The following is a 14,758-nucleotide window of genomic DNA, read 5'->3' on the forward strand; positions in this document are numbered from 1 at the left end:
AAACTAGAAGAAATGGATGGTGTTCAGCTATCATTACCTGGTGTTCTGATCAGGGACCCAGTGAATTAACCGTAATCAAAAGGAAGAAAACTGTAGAATAGAGTGTTAAATTATCATTGGAAACCAGACCTATTGGACACACTGAGGCTAGAGGAACACTCAAATCTATTGCCTGGAAACGTTTATGTACTGAACCTAAATTATCCTATAAAGTCTTCATTAAACTAAACAGTGGTGGTGGTGGTTGTGTGCCAGGGAGTCAGTTCTGACTCATAGTGGCCCCATACAGAGTGTCTGAGGAGGAGTTAAATGATCCTATTTTTGCATAAAAAGCACCTCTAGATGTAGACAGACACAGAAAAAATTATGGAATAATATACACAATGGCTCTTTTGGGGAGTTCGGTTATTATTATTAATGTTTACCTCTTTACACCTTTCTGCATTTCCCTATTTTTACAATCAATCCTATTGTTGGTGTTGTTAAATGCCATCAAGTTGTTTCTGACTCATAGTGACCCTATACAGGGTTTCAAGTAGCAGCTGATGGATTTGAACTGCTGACCTTGTAGTTCGCAGTCCAGCGCTTATCTGACGGTACCAAAGTTGGAATGAATATGGAATTAAAAGATAATGGAATCTTTCCACCATTTTTTGGAAGCACCCTTATATACATATATTACTATTTGAAATATAAAGTAGTTGTGATTTTTATTTTAAAGAGTCATGCATGGAATTGAGACATAGGTAGAAAAACATAAAAGGCTGAGCTGGAATAAATAAGCCACCAGCAAGCTTACCTGAACATTCTTTCACTGACTTCTCCCTCCAGTCTGCTGACATGCATGGAAACTGCTCCAAAGGAGCCCAGGGGCTGATGGGTGATGGGGAACGGTGTCTGCCTGGAGGAGAATCCAGCCCTGGCAGGGGTCTCCTTGAGGACAGATGAGAAGGGGAGGCAGGTGGCAGTGCAAGACACAGATAAGTTAACCACCTCCACAGCCTTCAGGTTGTCCAGAGGAAAGGCCTCTGGAGCGCTTAGCGGAGACACCAGGATGGAAGGGCCTGCTGCCTTCATCTCTTGGTTTTCAGATTCCTGGGAGTGGGTGGAGTGAGTCATGGCGGGCCACGTGGTAACAGCTTTACATTCAGTCCCAGACCAGGAGTTAGCTCCTTTAGGAAACACTGTGCCATCTGGTGGCTCCAGGTGGATGGCACCAACAGCCGATGCACAGCTCCAAACAGGCACCTTATAGTGGGCAATGGCCTCAACATCGGAGAGGCTGCTGTTAGAAAGCACTCCGTCCCCAACATTGCAGTCTTCAGGCATGCTCTTTGGAGTCTCCAACGGTGCTCCGTGGAAAAATCTCTCCCAAGGGTTTTCAAGTGCTATAATGCTTGGTGTTTTAAAATGAACACCTTTGGTATCAACACCTGAGGGGTTCTTAGTTCTATCATCAAGAGCAACCTGACTCTCTTTACCTTTGGGAATGTCTATGTAATCAGGGTCCTGAGGGTCTTCAGCTTCTAAAACTATCTCCACAAGGGAATGGTTGGCCTCAGCATCGTGGGTTCTGGAGCTACCACAAAGTGGGGAGCCGTTTCCTGGGGAAGCTATGTTTTTGATGTGCATATCCAAAGCTTCAGCAAGACCTCCCCCTTGCTTCATGGTGTCTGCGTCATCAGCAGATTCCTCCGGGCTACTGATTTGGGGTGCAGACACAGACTTGGTCAATTTGGTGAGTGCCAACTCCCGCTCCTCGTCCTCAAAGGGCAGCGAGCTGATGGAGGTGAGGGAGGCCTGTATCCCGCTGGGCAAACTCGTGTTGCTCTCTGTGTGTCCCCCCTCCAGGGAGTTCCTGTGAAGAGCATGCCTTCGAACCAGCTGCTGCAAGACTTCCCGGTCACTGGGCAAGTCCAGAGCCCTGCTCCGGGCCTCTGACCAGGCAATGGAGCTTGGCTCACTTTCAATGCCTGAGTCCGATATGATAGAAGAAGATCTCCTGATGATCCCAGAGAGCAGTAACACTCCCTCCTGCCCTTCTGTGTGGGGGTCCCTTGGGGAAGGCCTAAGGTCCAAGGAGTCCCTCAGAATAGAGCTTAGAGGATCACAGGGCTCAGAAGGGATGGGTTTTAGACTTAGCAGCACCATCTTACCTTCTTGTTCGACCCCCTTTCCAAGAGGACTTAATTCGTGGAGCGCTGACTTTTCCGAAGAGATTGCAATTTGATGACATTCACCTGCTGTCATTTTGCTAAGCATAGTTCTATCTGATTCATAGCTATCTCCTGAGGCTCCAGTCTCTCGAGGAGTATTGAAGACCACCATGGGTTGGACCACCACGGGTTCAGCTCTGCACGAGTTCTTACTGCTTGACTTCACATCAAGGTAGGTCAGCGTTGTGACCTGTCCATCCTCTGGATCCAAACTCTTTATTGGCATGTCTAGACCAGCCTGCAGATGGGTTGTTCCCACCTCAGACCTTTGGCCACTCCAACAATCTTCATCAGGTAAATGTGTTTTGTTCTGGAATTCACCAATTGTTAGATACACTTGAGATTCAGAGCACGGGTCTACATGATGTGGTGTGGCCTCATTCTCATCTGGATCTGGGCCCCTAAGGACCTCTTCATCAGGGTCCATGTGGAGTGGCTTCTCAGGGGACAAGACAAGGTCTTCCCTGAAAGACAACTTTCTATTTACATTAGAGTTCTCTTCTGTTAGATTCATTCTTGTAGGACTTGTCACAGGAACATCAAAATTAGGATAAACATTCAAGTGATGCTCTATGAAAAGAAAAGGAAAAAAAAAGAACAAGAAAATATAGTTTAAGAATCTATGATCACAAATTATCCAAATGCCTAATAGAAAGAGGCCAAGAGCTACAATTCTTGATTTACCTTTTTCTTATTAAAGCGATTTCCACTTGTAAATATCACACCGGTTTTTCACCCATGTTACATCTTTCGACATCTACAGAGTACAAAGAGAACTTTGGAGCCAGGAAGGCCTGGATTTGAAACCTTACATTGCCACTTGGGGCAGTTATCCCCTTGGGGACCATGGACATTTATAAAATTTAAATAAGCTCTTTTCCTATAGGAAACAACTGTCCTCAGTTCTAGCTTGGACAGGTGCATAGTTACCAGCAGTTGCCTTGCAGGCATAACTCACAGTAGAATTAAGATAGGAATGATGCTATACACAAAGAAGAGATTTCAGCTTTCTGTGGTAAAATGATTTCCCTGAGTTTTGTAATTGATGGGATTATCCTTAATGGTATTCCAACAACAAGTAGGTTCCCAAACTTACCTTTTGTTCATTCTTCATTTTATTGTGAACTGGGTGCAAGTTTACAGATCCTATCAGCTTTCCGTTCAACAAATCATATACATCTTATTTCATTTCACTGACTGCAATTTCCACAATGCAACATCACGTATTCCACGTTCTCTCTGTTTCTTGTTTCCATTCCTCCTTCTTTTCTAACAATTGTGAACTTTGTCCTTGGATGAATACTGTCCTTTTGATTTAAATGGTTGATTATCTTAAGGTGTACATACTTCACCATTGGTATCATTCCCCTTATAGACCTATTATTCAGCTGAAAACAGAGCCACAGGGGATGAGTTCACCTCCAGACCTGAAGGGCGACCAAGGGTCACATACCTAAGGGGTCTACCAGTCACTATCCAGCCAGTAAGCCTAATCTTTCTTTATAATTTTGAGTTTTGTGTCACATTTTTCTCCCATTCTCCCCAGGACCTTCTACTGTGATCTGTTTCAAAGTAGTTCCCAGAGTCACCTTGACCTTCATACATGGGTTGGAGGGAAAGTATGATGTTTCTTTCTTTCTTTTTAAAAAAAATATTTCTTTATAATAAATCTCTCACTCAATCACCTTAGGGCAGATGTGTATGGGGGGCCAGGAAGCATTCATGACAGATGACAGGCAGATCTTGGAGACACTGTAGGTTCCATTCCAGGCCTCCACAATAAAGCAAACATTGCAATAAAGTGAGTCACATGAATTTGGGGGGTGGGTGGGTGGGTTTCCATTGTCTGTAAAAGTTAATGTGTACACTAGACTGTAGTCTATTAAGTGCAATACCATTATGGAAGATTTAGAAATACTGTGAGAATTATCAGTACATGACACAGAAACATGGAGAAAGCATAGGCGGTCTGAAACTGGAATATATAGAAGTGACTTGAAACAGGGTTGCCATAAACCTTCAGTTGGTTAAAAGAATATGCAGTAGCTATAAAGCATGATAAAGCAAAGTACAATAAAATGAGGTATGGCTCTCTAGGTGAAAATTGCAAAATGGCAGTTTACAGTAGGCCTTCAAGCCCTGGTACTGCATCAGACAGAAACAGAAACAGAACTCATGTATCCCCTTTGTTTTCAGTGGACTAGAAGAAGACAATGTAAATATATCCAATGACCTAGAGGAAGATATGCGTACTAATGGATTTCAGTGACTAACCATTTAAGGAAGCAGCAGTCAAAAATCAAACAATATTTGCATTAGGTAAATCCACTGCACAAGACCGCTTTAAAATGTTCAAGAGCAAAGATGCTAGTCTGAGGACCAAAATACATCTGACCCAAGATATGCGTGTGAAATCTATACAATGAAAAAGGCAGAACATAGAAGAATTGATGCATTTGAGCTATGGTATTACAGAAGAATATTAAAAGTACCATGGATTTTCAGAAGAGCAACAAACCTGTGTTGGAATAAGTATAGCCAAAATGCGCTTTAGAAGCAAGGATGACAAGATTTTGTCTCTCATACTTCTGATATCAGGAGGGACCAGTCCTTGGAGAAGGACATCATGCTTGGTAAAATGGAGGGTCAGTGTGAAAAAGGAAGTTCCCCAACGAGATGGACTGGCACAGTGACCACAGCAATGGACTCATGAGTCACAACTAGGATGGTTCAGGACCAGGCAGTGTTCTGTTATGTATAGAGTGAGTATTACTCAGAATTAAATTGACCACACTTACAAACAACAACTCCTTCTTCCTAGTCTGTCTTAACCTGGAAGCTCTGATAAGACCTGTACCCCCTGGGCAACCCTGCTGGTATTTAAAATACTGGTGTCATAGTTTCCGGAATCACAGCAACACACAAGCCATCACAGTACAACAAGTTGACAGATGAGTAGTGGTGACGAAGTAGAGGGTCAGCAAAAAAGAGGAAGACCCTCAATGAGATGGACAGACACTGTTGCTACAACAATGGCTAAAGCAGAACATCCTTGTAAGGATGGTGCAGAACTCAGAAATATCTCATTCTGTTGTTCAAAGATGGGTTTGCTATGGGTCAGAACTGACCTGAAGGCAGTAGTAGCAATAACGTTGGACAAAGCATGGCTTAGCAGAACCTTGCTGAGCAGATGACTCTAGAAATTCCTCTCCAGCTGGTCTTGCTGATTGATGTTTAAGACTCAGGGGCACTGACATAATTGGTGATGGAGGAGGGCTGGGTCAAGAAGCCCAGCAAAGTCTGAGATTGACTTTCCTAAGAGTGCTTCAGGGAAATGTGTGCACTATTATTACGCACAAGTATGGAAAGAGAACACTTAGGATTTGATACAGAGGTCTGATAATCAGTGGTTCTTTTAAATTTCTACTCTAACTCTCTAAAGTTTCTATAGTTAAATTATGTGACCATCATAATGATGAGATTATATATGAGGAGACTTCAAAATCTTCAGGGAAATATGGAATAAAAAGATATTGGAATTTGTCCACAAACTTTTTGAAGCCCCCCCACATATCCCACGTTCCCCCACCTCTAAAATAGTGTCAATGAAGTTGTAAGTTGGTGCTGACCAATTGGCTGCTCTGCTATTTCGTAGTGAATGTGCATTTCAGTTGTAATTTACCATGTTGACACTAGATGTCAGAGTATAACCAAAATCCAGAGGTCGTGAAGTGCAGTTGAGTTGTTGTTGTTACGTGACTTCAAGTCGGTTCCGACCCATAGCGACCGTGTACAGGGTTTCCAAGGAAAGGCTGGTGAGTTTGAACCATCAACCTTGAGATGCACAGCCCAATGTTTATCCTACAGCATCACACCAGGACTCCATGAATCAAATTGTTGTTGTGTTGTTAAGTGCCGTCAAGTCAGTTCCGACCCATAGCGACCCTGAACAGGGCTTCCAAGGTTGTAAATCTTTACGGGAGCAGAACACCTCATCTTTCACCTGTGGAGCAGCTGGTAGTTTTGAACTGTTGACTTTGTGGTTCGCAGCCCGATTCGTAACCACTACACTACCAGAGATCCTTATGAATCAAATAGGAGCACCTATATGTAGTCCTCGGAAGTCACCCAGATTTCTAACACAATCTATACACCTCAGATGGCAGAAACTCTCACATTGAGCATTTACCCCCAACATTAAAATGCCTATCCACACCATGTGCAATGGTTTAAAGCATCCCACAAAGATGGTTAGGCAAAAGAGAACCTTTGGTGTCAGAGTGAATTCACTTGGAATGTTGTTGTGATCTTGATTAAGCACTTACAAACTCCTGTGCCTTCATTTCTTGTGTTATAGGACTCATGAGATTGTTTAGCGGACTGAAGAGATTAATCACATGTAACCTCCAGCACAAAAATAAAATAAAATAAACACTTCTGCCTTTGAGTTAATTCCAACGCATAATGGCCCTATTGGACAAAGCAGAACTGCCTCCTGGGGTTTCCAAGGCCATAGTCTTTATGGAAGCAGACTGCCTCATCTTTCTCTCATGAAGCAGTTAGTGGGCTCGAACTTCTGACCTTTTGGTTAACATCCCAGCACTTAACCACTGTACCACCCACACAGGACCTGACATTTCTGAAGGATCTTAGGAGCATCTGCAAGCATTTGTTGATTATCTTTGCACATGGTTGTCCAGAGAAAGAGCAGTGAGCTGACATTCCCAGTGTACGCTAGTTTCTTTCCAGTCAGGCCATCCGTTTATTACCAAGTTCTGCACAACATCCACCAGACTGTGCTTGGATTCATGTGCACAAACAAATACATTCAAAAGTGCTATTGTTTCCATCCAGCCATCATCTGTCCATCCATGCATCCTTCCATCCATCCATCTAGTGAGCCCCATTGCTCAAGTACACTGTCTGGCTCCTGGCATAACATGGGCACATTATGGGGGTTTGCACTGAATGCCATTAACATTCAATTAGACATGACTTTGTGTTTGAATTGTGTGTTTGAGATAAGGCGGGCTCTTCCTCCACTAACGCCCACCCCTGGAGGGATAAGAGTCTGGCTCCCAGCTTGTACAATGGCCCACCTGTAGCAGGGCAGTCCACATAACGATCCTCGAAGATCACAGGCAGGGTGCTCCAGTCTCCGTCAATGTCTGGACACTCCGCAGGTAGCGGGGGCATGCTGGCCAGGTACTCAGAGTTCCGGATGTCCAGGGATAACTGGCTGTGGGCCTGTATGCTGGGAATCCACAGAACATGTAAGCATCGCAAGAAGGTTTAAACATTTAAAAATTACCATGCCACGCTTCCAATCCCAAGAAAATGTTCAGAAAAATGAACCGATGATCTGTGCATCCATGCTCTCTCTCCATCACCCACCTACCCCAGCCCTTAAAGTCATAATAATCTGATTTGTGTCTGAAATTGATTTAAATGGTGTGGTTGCAGAGGACAAGGATTGTATGATTAGATGAAACACAGGGGCAAAGAGCAGTGGCAATGCAAATTTCTCCCCAACACCAGCATGTCCCCCACCTTCTCATCATACGCAGATGTTTTTCTACAAAATCTCTCCTCTTCTAGCATGCACAGAACATATGGGTCGATCATGCCTATTGATGCCTATTGATGACCCTGAATGTGTTGTCTCTTTTATTCACTGATGTATCCCAGGTGCCATGAACGATGTCTAGTGTACAGTGGATCATCAGTAAATACTAGTACAATGTATGGCTGGATCAACACAGTGTATGCAGGGAGGTGGGAGATGTTGTATCAGCTCAGATCCTCAAGGGCTGTCCTGGAAGAATGGCTACAGGAAGGAACGCCAAAGGTTCTTTGGGGCTAGAGTGCGAAGTTCCCTGAAAGTCTGCTGAGTCTAGACATTCTGTGTGGGCAACAGTGAAAGGTGACACCATTCAGTCAAGAAATGGTATGTCATGACTGTGTTTTATGAAAATAATTCTGATAAAAGAATGAACCCGTATGTTGACACATGTAGTGTGTATGTGCACACGTATGCAGGGATGTTTTCATAAATGTGGATATTCATGCATGTATATGCATGTGGGTATGGGGTGTGCAGGATGTGCATGTATGTATCTAAATCTGTTGTGAGGTGACTGGGAAGATAGGAGTACAAGATGAGACAGATCAAGTAGGAGGCAGAAATAATAATGGAAGAGATGATTCTCAATAGGACTAGGAGAGCACAAGGAAGGATGCGGACAGGAAGTTGGAGGCCAGCTCGTTACTAGTAAAATTAGGAAGGCATACAGATTTGAGGACTAATTTTCCAAGGCCCTGCATGAGTCTTTAATCATCACTTCTCTCACTACACACTATCCTAACCCTACAGGCTGTCTCTCAGATTCTTGACACAACTATGGCCTCTGCCCTGTGTGCACGTGGAAAAATGGATGCATGGATGGATAGATGGATGGATGGTGAATGGATGGATGGATAGATTAGATAGATAGATAGATAGATAGATAGATAGATAGATAGATAGATAGATAGATAAAATAGATAATGTTGTTGATGTTGTTTGGTACCCTTCGTTGATCCTGACTCACAAAACCCCCATGTAACAGAGTAGAACTTTCTACTCTAACAGAGTAGAAAGCCCAAAGTAGGGCTTTCTAGCCTGTGATTTTCAGAAGAACAGACAGCCAGGTCTTTGTCCTGCAGAGATTCTGGGTGGGTTTGAACTGCTAACCTCTCAATTAGCAGCTGAACTTTTAACCATTGAGCTACCCGAGCTCCTAGATAGAGATATGTCACTAATTACATGATTATAAAATTCTACCATATTTAAAAAATAAATCTACAGAACAAACATTATCATCTCATAGATCTCTGAAGTGTTTAATCTCTCACCAGCTTCAGGTCCTTGCTCTAAGATTGCCTGCTCAGAGATGCCTTCCCTAACAATTCTATTAAACAGCACCCCTGCCCCTCTCATGGGAGTCCTGGTGTGACACTGTGGGGTAATGCACCAGACTGCAAAGCCGTTTGAACTGCAAGGTTGGCAGTTCAAGCTTACCAGTTGTTCCTTGGAGACCCTATACAGGGTCACTATGGGTCGGAAACAACTCGATGGCACTTAATAACAATAACAACTGCCCCTCTCACCCTGACAACACTCATTATTCTTTGGCATATCGTATTTATGATTTGTTTGGTTGCTATCACTAGAATATAGGAGTTCTGGTGTGATGCTGTGGGTTAAGGCACTGGACTATAAGGTCAGTTTGAACTGCAAGGTCAGCGGTTCAAGTTGGAGCCAACTCGACAGCACTTAACAACAACAACTAGATTATAAGGGGCACAAGATAGGAAATCTGTCTGTGCTGTTCCCTGCTGAATGTCCAACTCCCAAAACCATGTCTGGCATATACCAAACCAAAACTCATTCCTATGGACTCATAGTGACGCTATGTTGTTGTTGTTAATTGCCATCAGTCACTTCCTACTCACAGAGATCCTGTATAGGGTTTCCACTGAGCAGCTGGTGGGTTTGAACCTTGGACCTTTCAGTTAGCAGTCCAGCGCTTACCCTGCAGTACCACACCAGGAAGTCAAAAAACCAAGTAGATTACTCCATAGAGTTTCTGAGACTGAAATCTTTATAGAAACCGACAGACAGCCTTAGCTTTCTCTCACAGAGTTGCTGGTGGGTTTGAACCATAGACCTTTCAGCTAGTAGCCTAACACTTAGCTCACTACACCAGCAGGGAACATTGTTGTTGTTGTGATGTGTTGATTTGGTTCCAAGTTATATTGACCCTGTATAGGGTTTCTCAGGATTATCTCTTGGGTTTGAACCACCAATCTAGGGGTCAGCAGCTCAGTATTTTATCCTATAGCACCACACCAGAAGCCCACATTTGTTGTTGTTGTTGTTGTTGTTGTTAAGTGCTGGCCAGTCATTTCTGACCCATAGGGTCCCAGTATAGGGTTTCCAAGGAGTCAGCAGTAAATAAATATTTACTGAGTGAATGAATCTTATTGAGTTTCAGTTAAGAAACTAAAGCTCAGAGAGGTTTAGTAACTAGTTTGAAGTCATCGGCATTAGAAGTCTGGATTTCAAACCAAATATAAAAGATTTGAAATGTCAAGATCTTTCCATCATACTAATTTCCCAGTTTAAAAATGTGTTAGTAATGACAAATCATAATCATTCTGTTTCTCCTTGTCCATAGGCCCCACATGACTGGCATCCTCACTCGCTCCCACGTCTTCTCTGGCTTGAGCTCTCCATGCGTGTTCGCTGCTCTTCAAACACTTCTGTGTTGTCACATCAAGGTCTTTATTACAAGCTGTTCTTGCTCCCTAACTAGTCTCCCTCATGGCTGGCTATAACCCTAGTCTCTGTTTAAATGTCAAATCATCAAAAAGATGATCACACTAGCTCTGATCACACCAGCTAAGAAACCCTAACCCCACATGCAACAAGGTGTTGGAGCTGCTTCATGGGGACCCACATGGGGAACACAACGATGTGTTCACATGGTCCCAACGCTGCATTCAGGGATCTAAGTTTGGTGGCCTGAAACCTGCCTCGTGGAAGTATTTACACCAGGGAAACTGGCAAACACCACAAACCAGTTATTTTGTGTGTGGGCTTCCTTTTCTGAGAGCTAGTTATTAGACACTGAGCAAGCTACTAGACACACCCTTTCTCACCGTTTCCTGTGTCCTCACCTCACTTTGTCTTCCTTGTCACTACTTTCAATGCTATAATTGGTGTCTTTCTTGTGATTCCACTAGAATGAGTGGCTCATGGGGACAGAGTTGCTGCTTTGTTCCCGAGGGACCCCCAGTGTTTAAGTGCATCATAAGCGTTTGTCTAATGCACCATTATTATCAGACATTTTCTGAATGGAAGGTCAGTGTTGAGCACTGTCTGTACGGGAATTCATGTACATCAGTGGTCTCAGTGGACACTTAAAACAATGATACTTTCCATTTTATTGATAATGGAAACTTAGACTAGTGGTCTTGTACCACCGAGTCGATTCTGACTCATAGTGACACTGTATAGGGTTTCCAAGGCTGGACATCGTTACAGGAGCAGAAAGTCTCATCTTTTTCCACAGAGTGACTGTTAGATTAGAACTACTGACCAGTTAGCAGACCAACTTGTAATCCACTACACCACCAGGGTCCCTTAAACTAAGAGTAGGTCCAATTAAAAAAAAAAAAAACGTTTTCAAAGACATTATAAGAAATTGAAGGGCCAGAGTTTTAATCCCAGGATGTCTGGACATTCTGTGCAAGTGACTGGCATCCTACCATACTTCTTCCAGGACATCGTTGTTGTTAGGTGTGGTGAAGCCGATCTTGACTCATAGCAATCCTATATGATAGCGTAGAACTGCCCTGTAGGGCTTATTAGCCTGTAAGCTTTATAGGGAGGAGCCCTGGTAGCATAATGGATTATGAGCTTGTGATCAGAAGTTCAAATCTACCAGTGACACCACAGGAGAAAGGCTTTCTGCTCCCATAAAGATTTACAGCCTCAGAAACCCTGTGCAGAGTTGCTCTGAGTCAGAACTGATGTGGGAGCACACAACTGCTACTCAAACCAATCTTAAGAGGAGGAGATTTCAGGATCTTTTCCTCGGGGATTTTCTGAGTGGGTTCAAACTCCAAGCTTTTTGGTTAGCAGCCTAGCACTTAACTTCTGTGCCAACAAGACTCCTTTTCAGGATTTCATTTCAAGAATTTCATTGTGCTTGGGTTCACAATCAATGTTCGTGGAAGCGGTAGACAAGAAATCAAAGAACTTACTGCATTAAGCAAATCTGCTACAGAAGACCTCTTTAAAGTGTTGAAGAGTAAAAGATGTCAGTTTGAGGACTAAGGTGCACCTGACAAAAGTTATGATATTTTCAATCACCTCATGTACATGCAAAAGCTGAACATGAATAAGAAAGACTGGAGAAGAACTGTGTTGTTGTTAGGTGTCATTGAATCAATTCTGACTCAGAGTGACCTTGACCTCGTGTACAAAAGAACGAGATAGTGCCCAGTTCTGTGCCATCCTCACAATTGTTGTTAAGCTTAAATCCATTGTTACTGCCATTGTGCTAATCCATCTCATTGGGGGTCTTCCTCTTTTTTGCTGACCCTCCTCTTTATCTAGCATGATGTCCTTCTCCAGGGAATGGACCCTCCTGATAATATGCTTAAAGTCTGAAAGATGATGTCTCACTATCTTGGTTTCTAGGGAGCACTCTGGCTGTACTGCTTACAACACCAATTTGTTTGTTCTTCTAGCAGTCCATGGTAGTTTTAATATTCTTCTCCAACACTGTGACTCAAAAGCATCAATTCTTCTATGGTCTTCCTTATTCAGTGTCCAACTTCCACATACCTCTGAAGCTCCTGAAAGCGCCATGACTTAGATCATGCACTATTTAGTCCTCAAACTGACATCTTTGCTCTCGAATGCTTTGAAGAAGTCTGTGCAGCAGATCTGCGTGATGCAATATATCCTTTGATTTCTTGAGAACTGATGTATTTGAATTAAGGTACTGGCAAAGAATCTTGAAAGTACCATGGGCTGTCAGAATAACAAATACATCTGTCAAGGAAGTGCTGCCAGAGTGCTCCTAGGAAGTGAGGATGGTGAGACTTGGTCTCACATTTGGACACATCGTCAGGAGGAACTAGTCCTGCGAGAAAGATATTATGCTTGGTAAAACAGAGTGTCAGTGAAAAAAGAGGAAGACCCCCAATGAGATGTATTGACACAGTGGCAGCAGAAATGGGATCAAACAAAACAATGGTAGAGACGGGGTAAGACTGCGCAAAGTTTCCTTCTCGTGTGCATAGGACTGCCATGAGTGCGCGGTGATGGCACTTAACAACAGCAACAACATTTCACTCTGTGCTTACCACTCTCTGGTATGCTCCCGTGCCTGCATAACATGGTCATGGCTGGGCTGCCTAAATGGTACCTCGGTACCTACTTCTGCAGTGACCTTGGGAAGGAGATGTCAGGCAGCAGCCCTGATTTACAACCCTTTGCCCAATGGCACACAGCATCCTATTTAGATTTGCCACATTAGCTGTTCTGATTTTAGTTTGGGAATATCTGAAGCCAATTGTATCTGGGGACTGGAGGAAATGAATTCATATACAAGTCAGTGAGTCAGTGAAAGACTCAGGGTATTTCTAGACAACACTTCCATTCTGGTTCAACCCCCCTGCTTGGAATTTGCTTTTGCACCCCAGAGTTACTGAGTCCGAATTCACAATTTTACAAGATTGCCCCCAAACCAAATCAAACCCACTGCCATCTGCCATCTGGTCAATTCTGACTAATAGCAGTCCTGTATAGGATTTCCAACACTGTAAATTGTTGTTGTTGTTGTTCTTAAGTGCCGTCGAGTTGGTTCCAACCCATAGCGACACTGTATAGGGTTTCTGAGGAGAGACTGGTGAGCTTGAACTGCCGACCTTGCAGCTCAAACTGACTCTGCAGTCCAGAGCATTAACCCACAGCACCACACCATCTTTGAGGGGAGTAGAAAACCTCATCTGTATCCCACAGAGTTGATGGTGGGTTTGAACTACCGACCTTGTGGTTTAGATGTCCAGTGCTTATCCTGCAGTGCCACCAGGGTCCCTTATCAAGATCCCTAGATGACTCTTGTTGTTGTTGTTAAGTGCCATCGAGTCGGTTCCGACCATAGCGACCCTGTACAGGGTTTCTTTAGGGGAGTAGAAAGCCTCATCTTTCTCCCGCGGAGTGGCTGGTAGTTTCGAATCACTGACCTTAAGGTTCACAGCCGGATTCGTAACCACTATGCTACCACTTAAAATTCTAGAAATCTTGTGAAAATTTAGAGTCGCATTCAGTGCATCTGGGCTGGATAGGTCAATTCTCAGTAGGGGTTTGAGTTGGAATGAATGGGTTAACCAGGAAACATGGTAGGCACTACCTTACAGTAAGCAAAGTACACACATGCTTAATTGTGCTCACTTACCAATGAGTACTGAACAGTTTCACCTGGGTCCCACCACTCACTTTGACATTGTGATGTCAAGGCACAATTGTTCCCTACAGTTTAGGAAGTCAGCATACTATAGAACATGTGTACCTCATTTACTGGGTACTCAGTCCCAGCATGCAAATGTTTCCTCTCCCCGGCACCCCTTGTGGCCAGAATCCATGATGGAAATCTTTAATGTCACTGTATTTAACAATCAAAAGAAGAGTATGGAGAAAACGTTTCACAGATGAGGATGGAAGGCTGTCCCGGTGAGTTTTGAAAGGTGGACAAATTTCAAGTGTTTCTCCTACTAGATTTACAGTGGCTCCCCATAGCTGACTCGTCGACATCTTTGTGTGGTGACCTACCACCCAGGAACAAAGACAATGTGGACCTCGTTTACAGCAAAGGCCACCGTTTCTGAGAGTTCACTCTGCTCCAGCTCACCAGGAACATCTACAAGCGAGGATGATCTCATCTCTCCTCAGCCCTTGGACTAACTTTCTTGAGTGCTTTTAATTT

The 14,758-nt window shown here is 43.5% G+C and overlaps 1 protein-coding gene across 1 annotated transcript in view; it reads right to left on the minus strand.

Annotated features, from left to right (window-relative positions):
• Positions 1-14,758, minus strand: part of FAM135B (family with sequence similarity 135, member B) — a 181,707-nt gene that overhangs the window by 15,956 nt on the left and 150,993 nt on the right. The window contains exons 11-12 of the mRNA XM_006830848.1: positions 7,316-7,470; positions 800-2,786 (exon numbers count right to left, since the gene is read on the minus strand). Coding sequence (XP_006830911.1) covers positions 800-2,786; positions 7,316-7,470 — 2,142 coding nt within the window. The remainder of the gene's footprint in view (positions 1-799; positions 2,787-7,315; positions 7,471-14,758) is intronic.

This window comes from Chrysochloris asiatica, unplaced genomic scaffold, assembly GCF_000296735.1.
Source record: "Chrysochloris asiatica unplaced genomic scaffold, ChrAsi1.0 scaffold00001, whole genome shotgun sequence".
NCBI lineage: Eukaryota > Metazoa > Chordata > Mammalia > Afrosoricida > Chrysochloridae > Chrysochloris > Chrysochloris asiatica.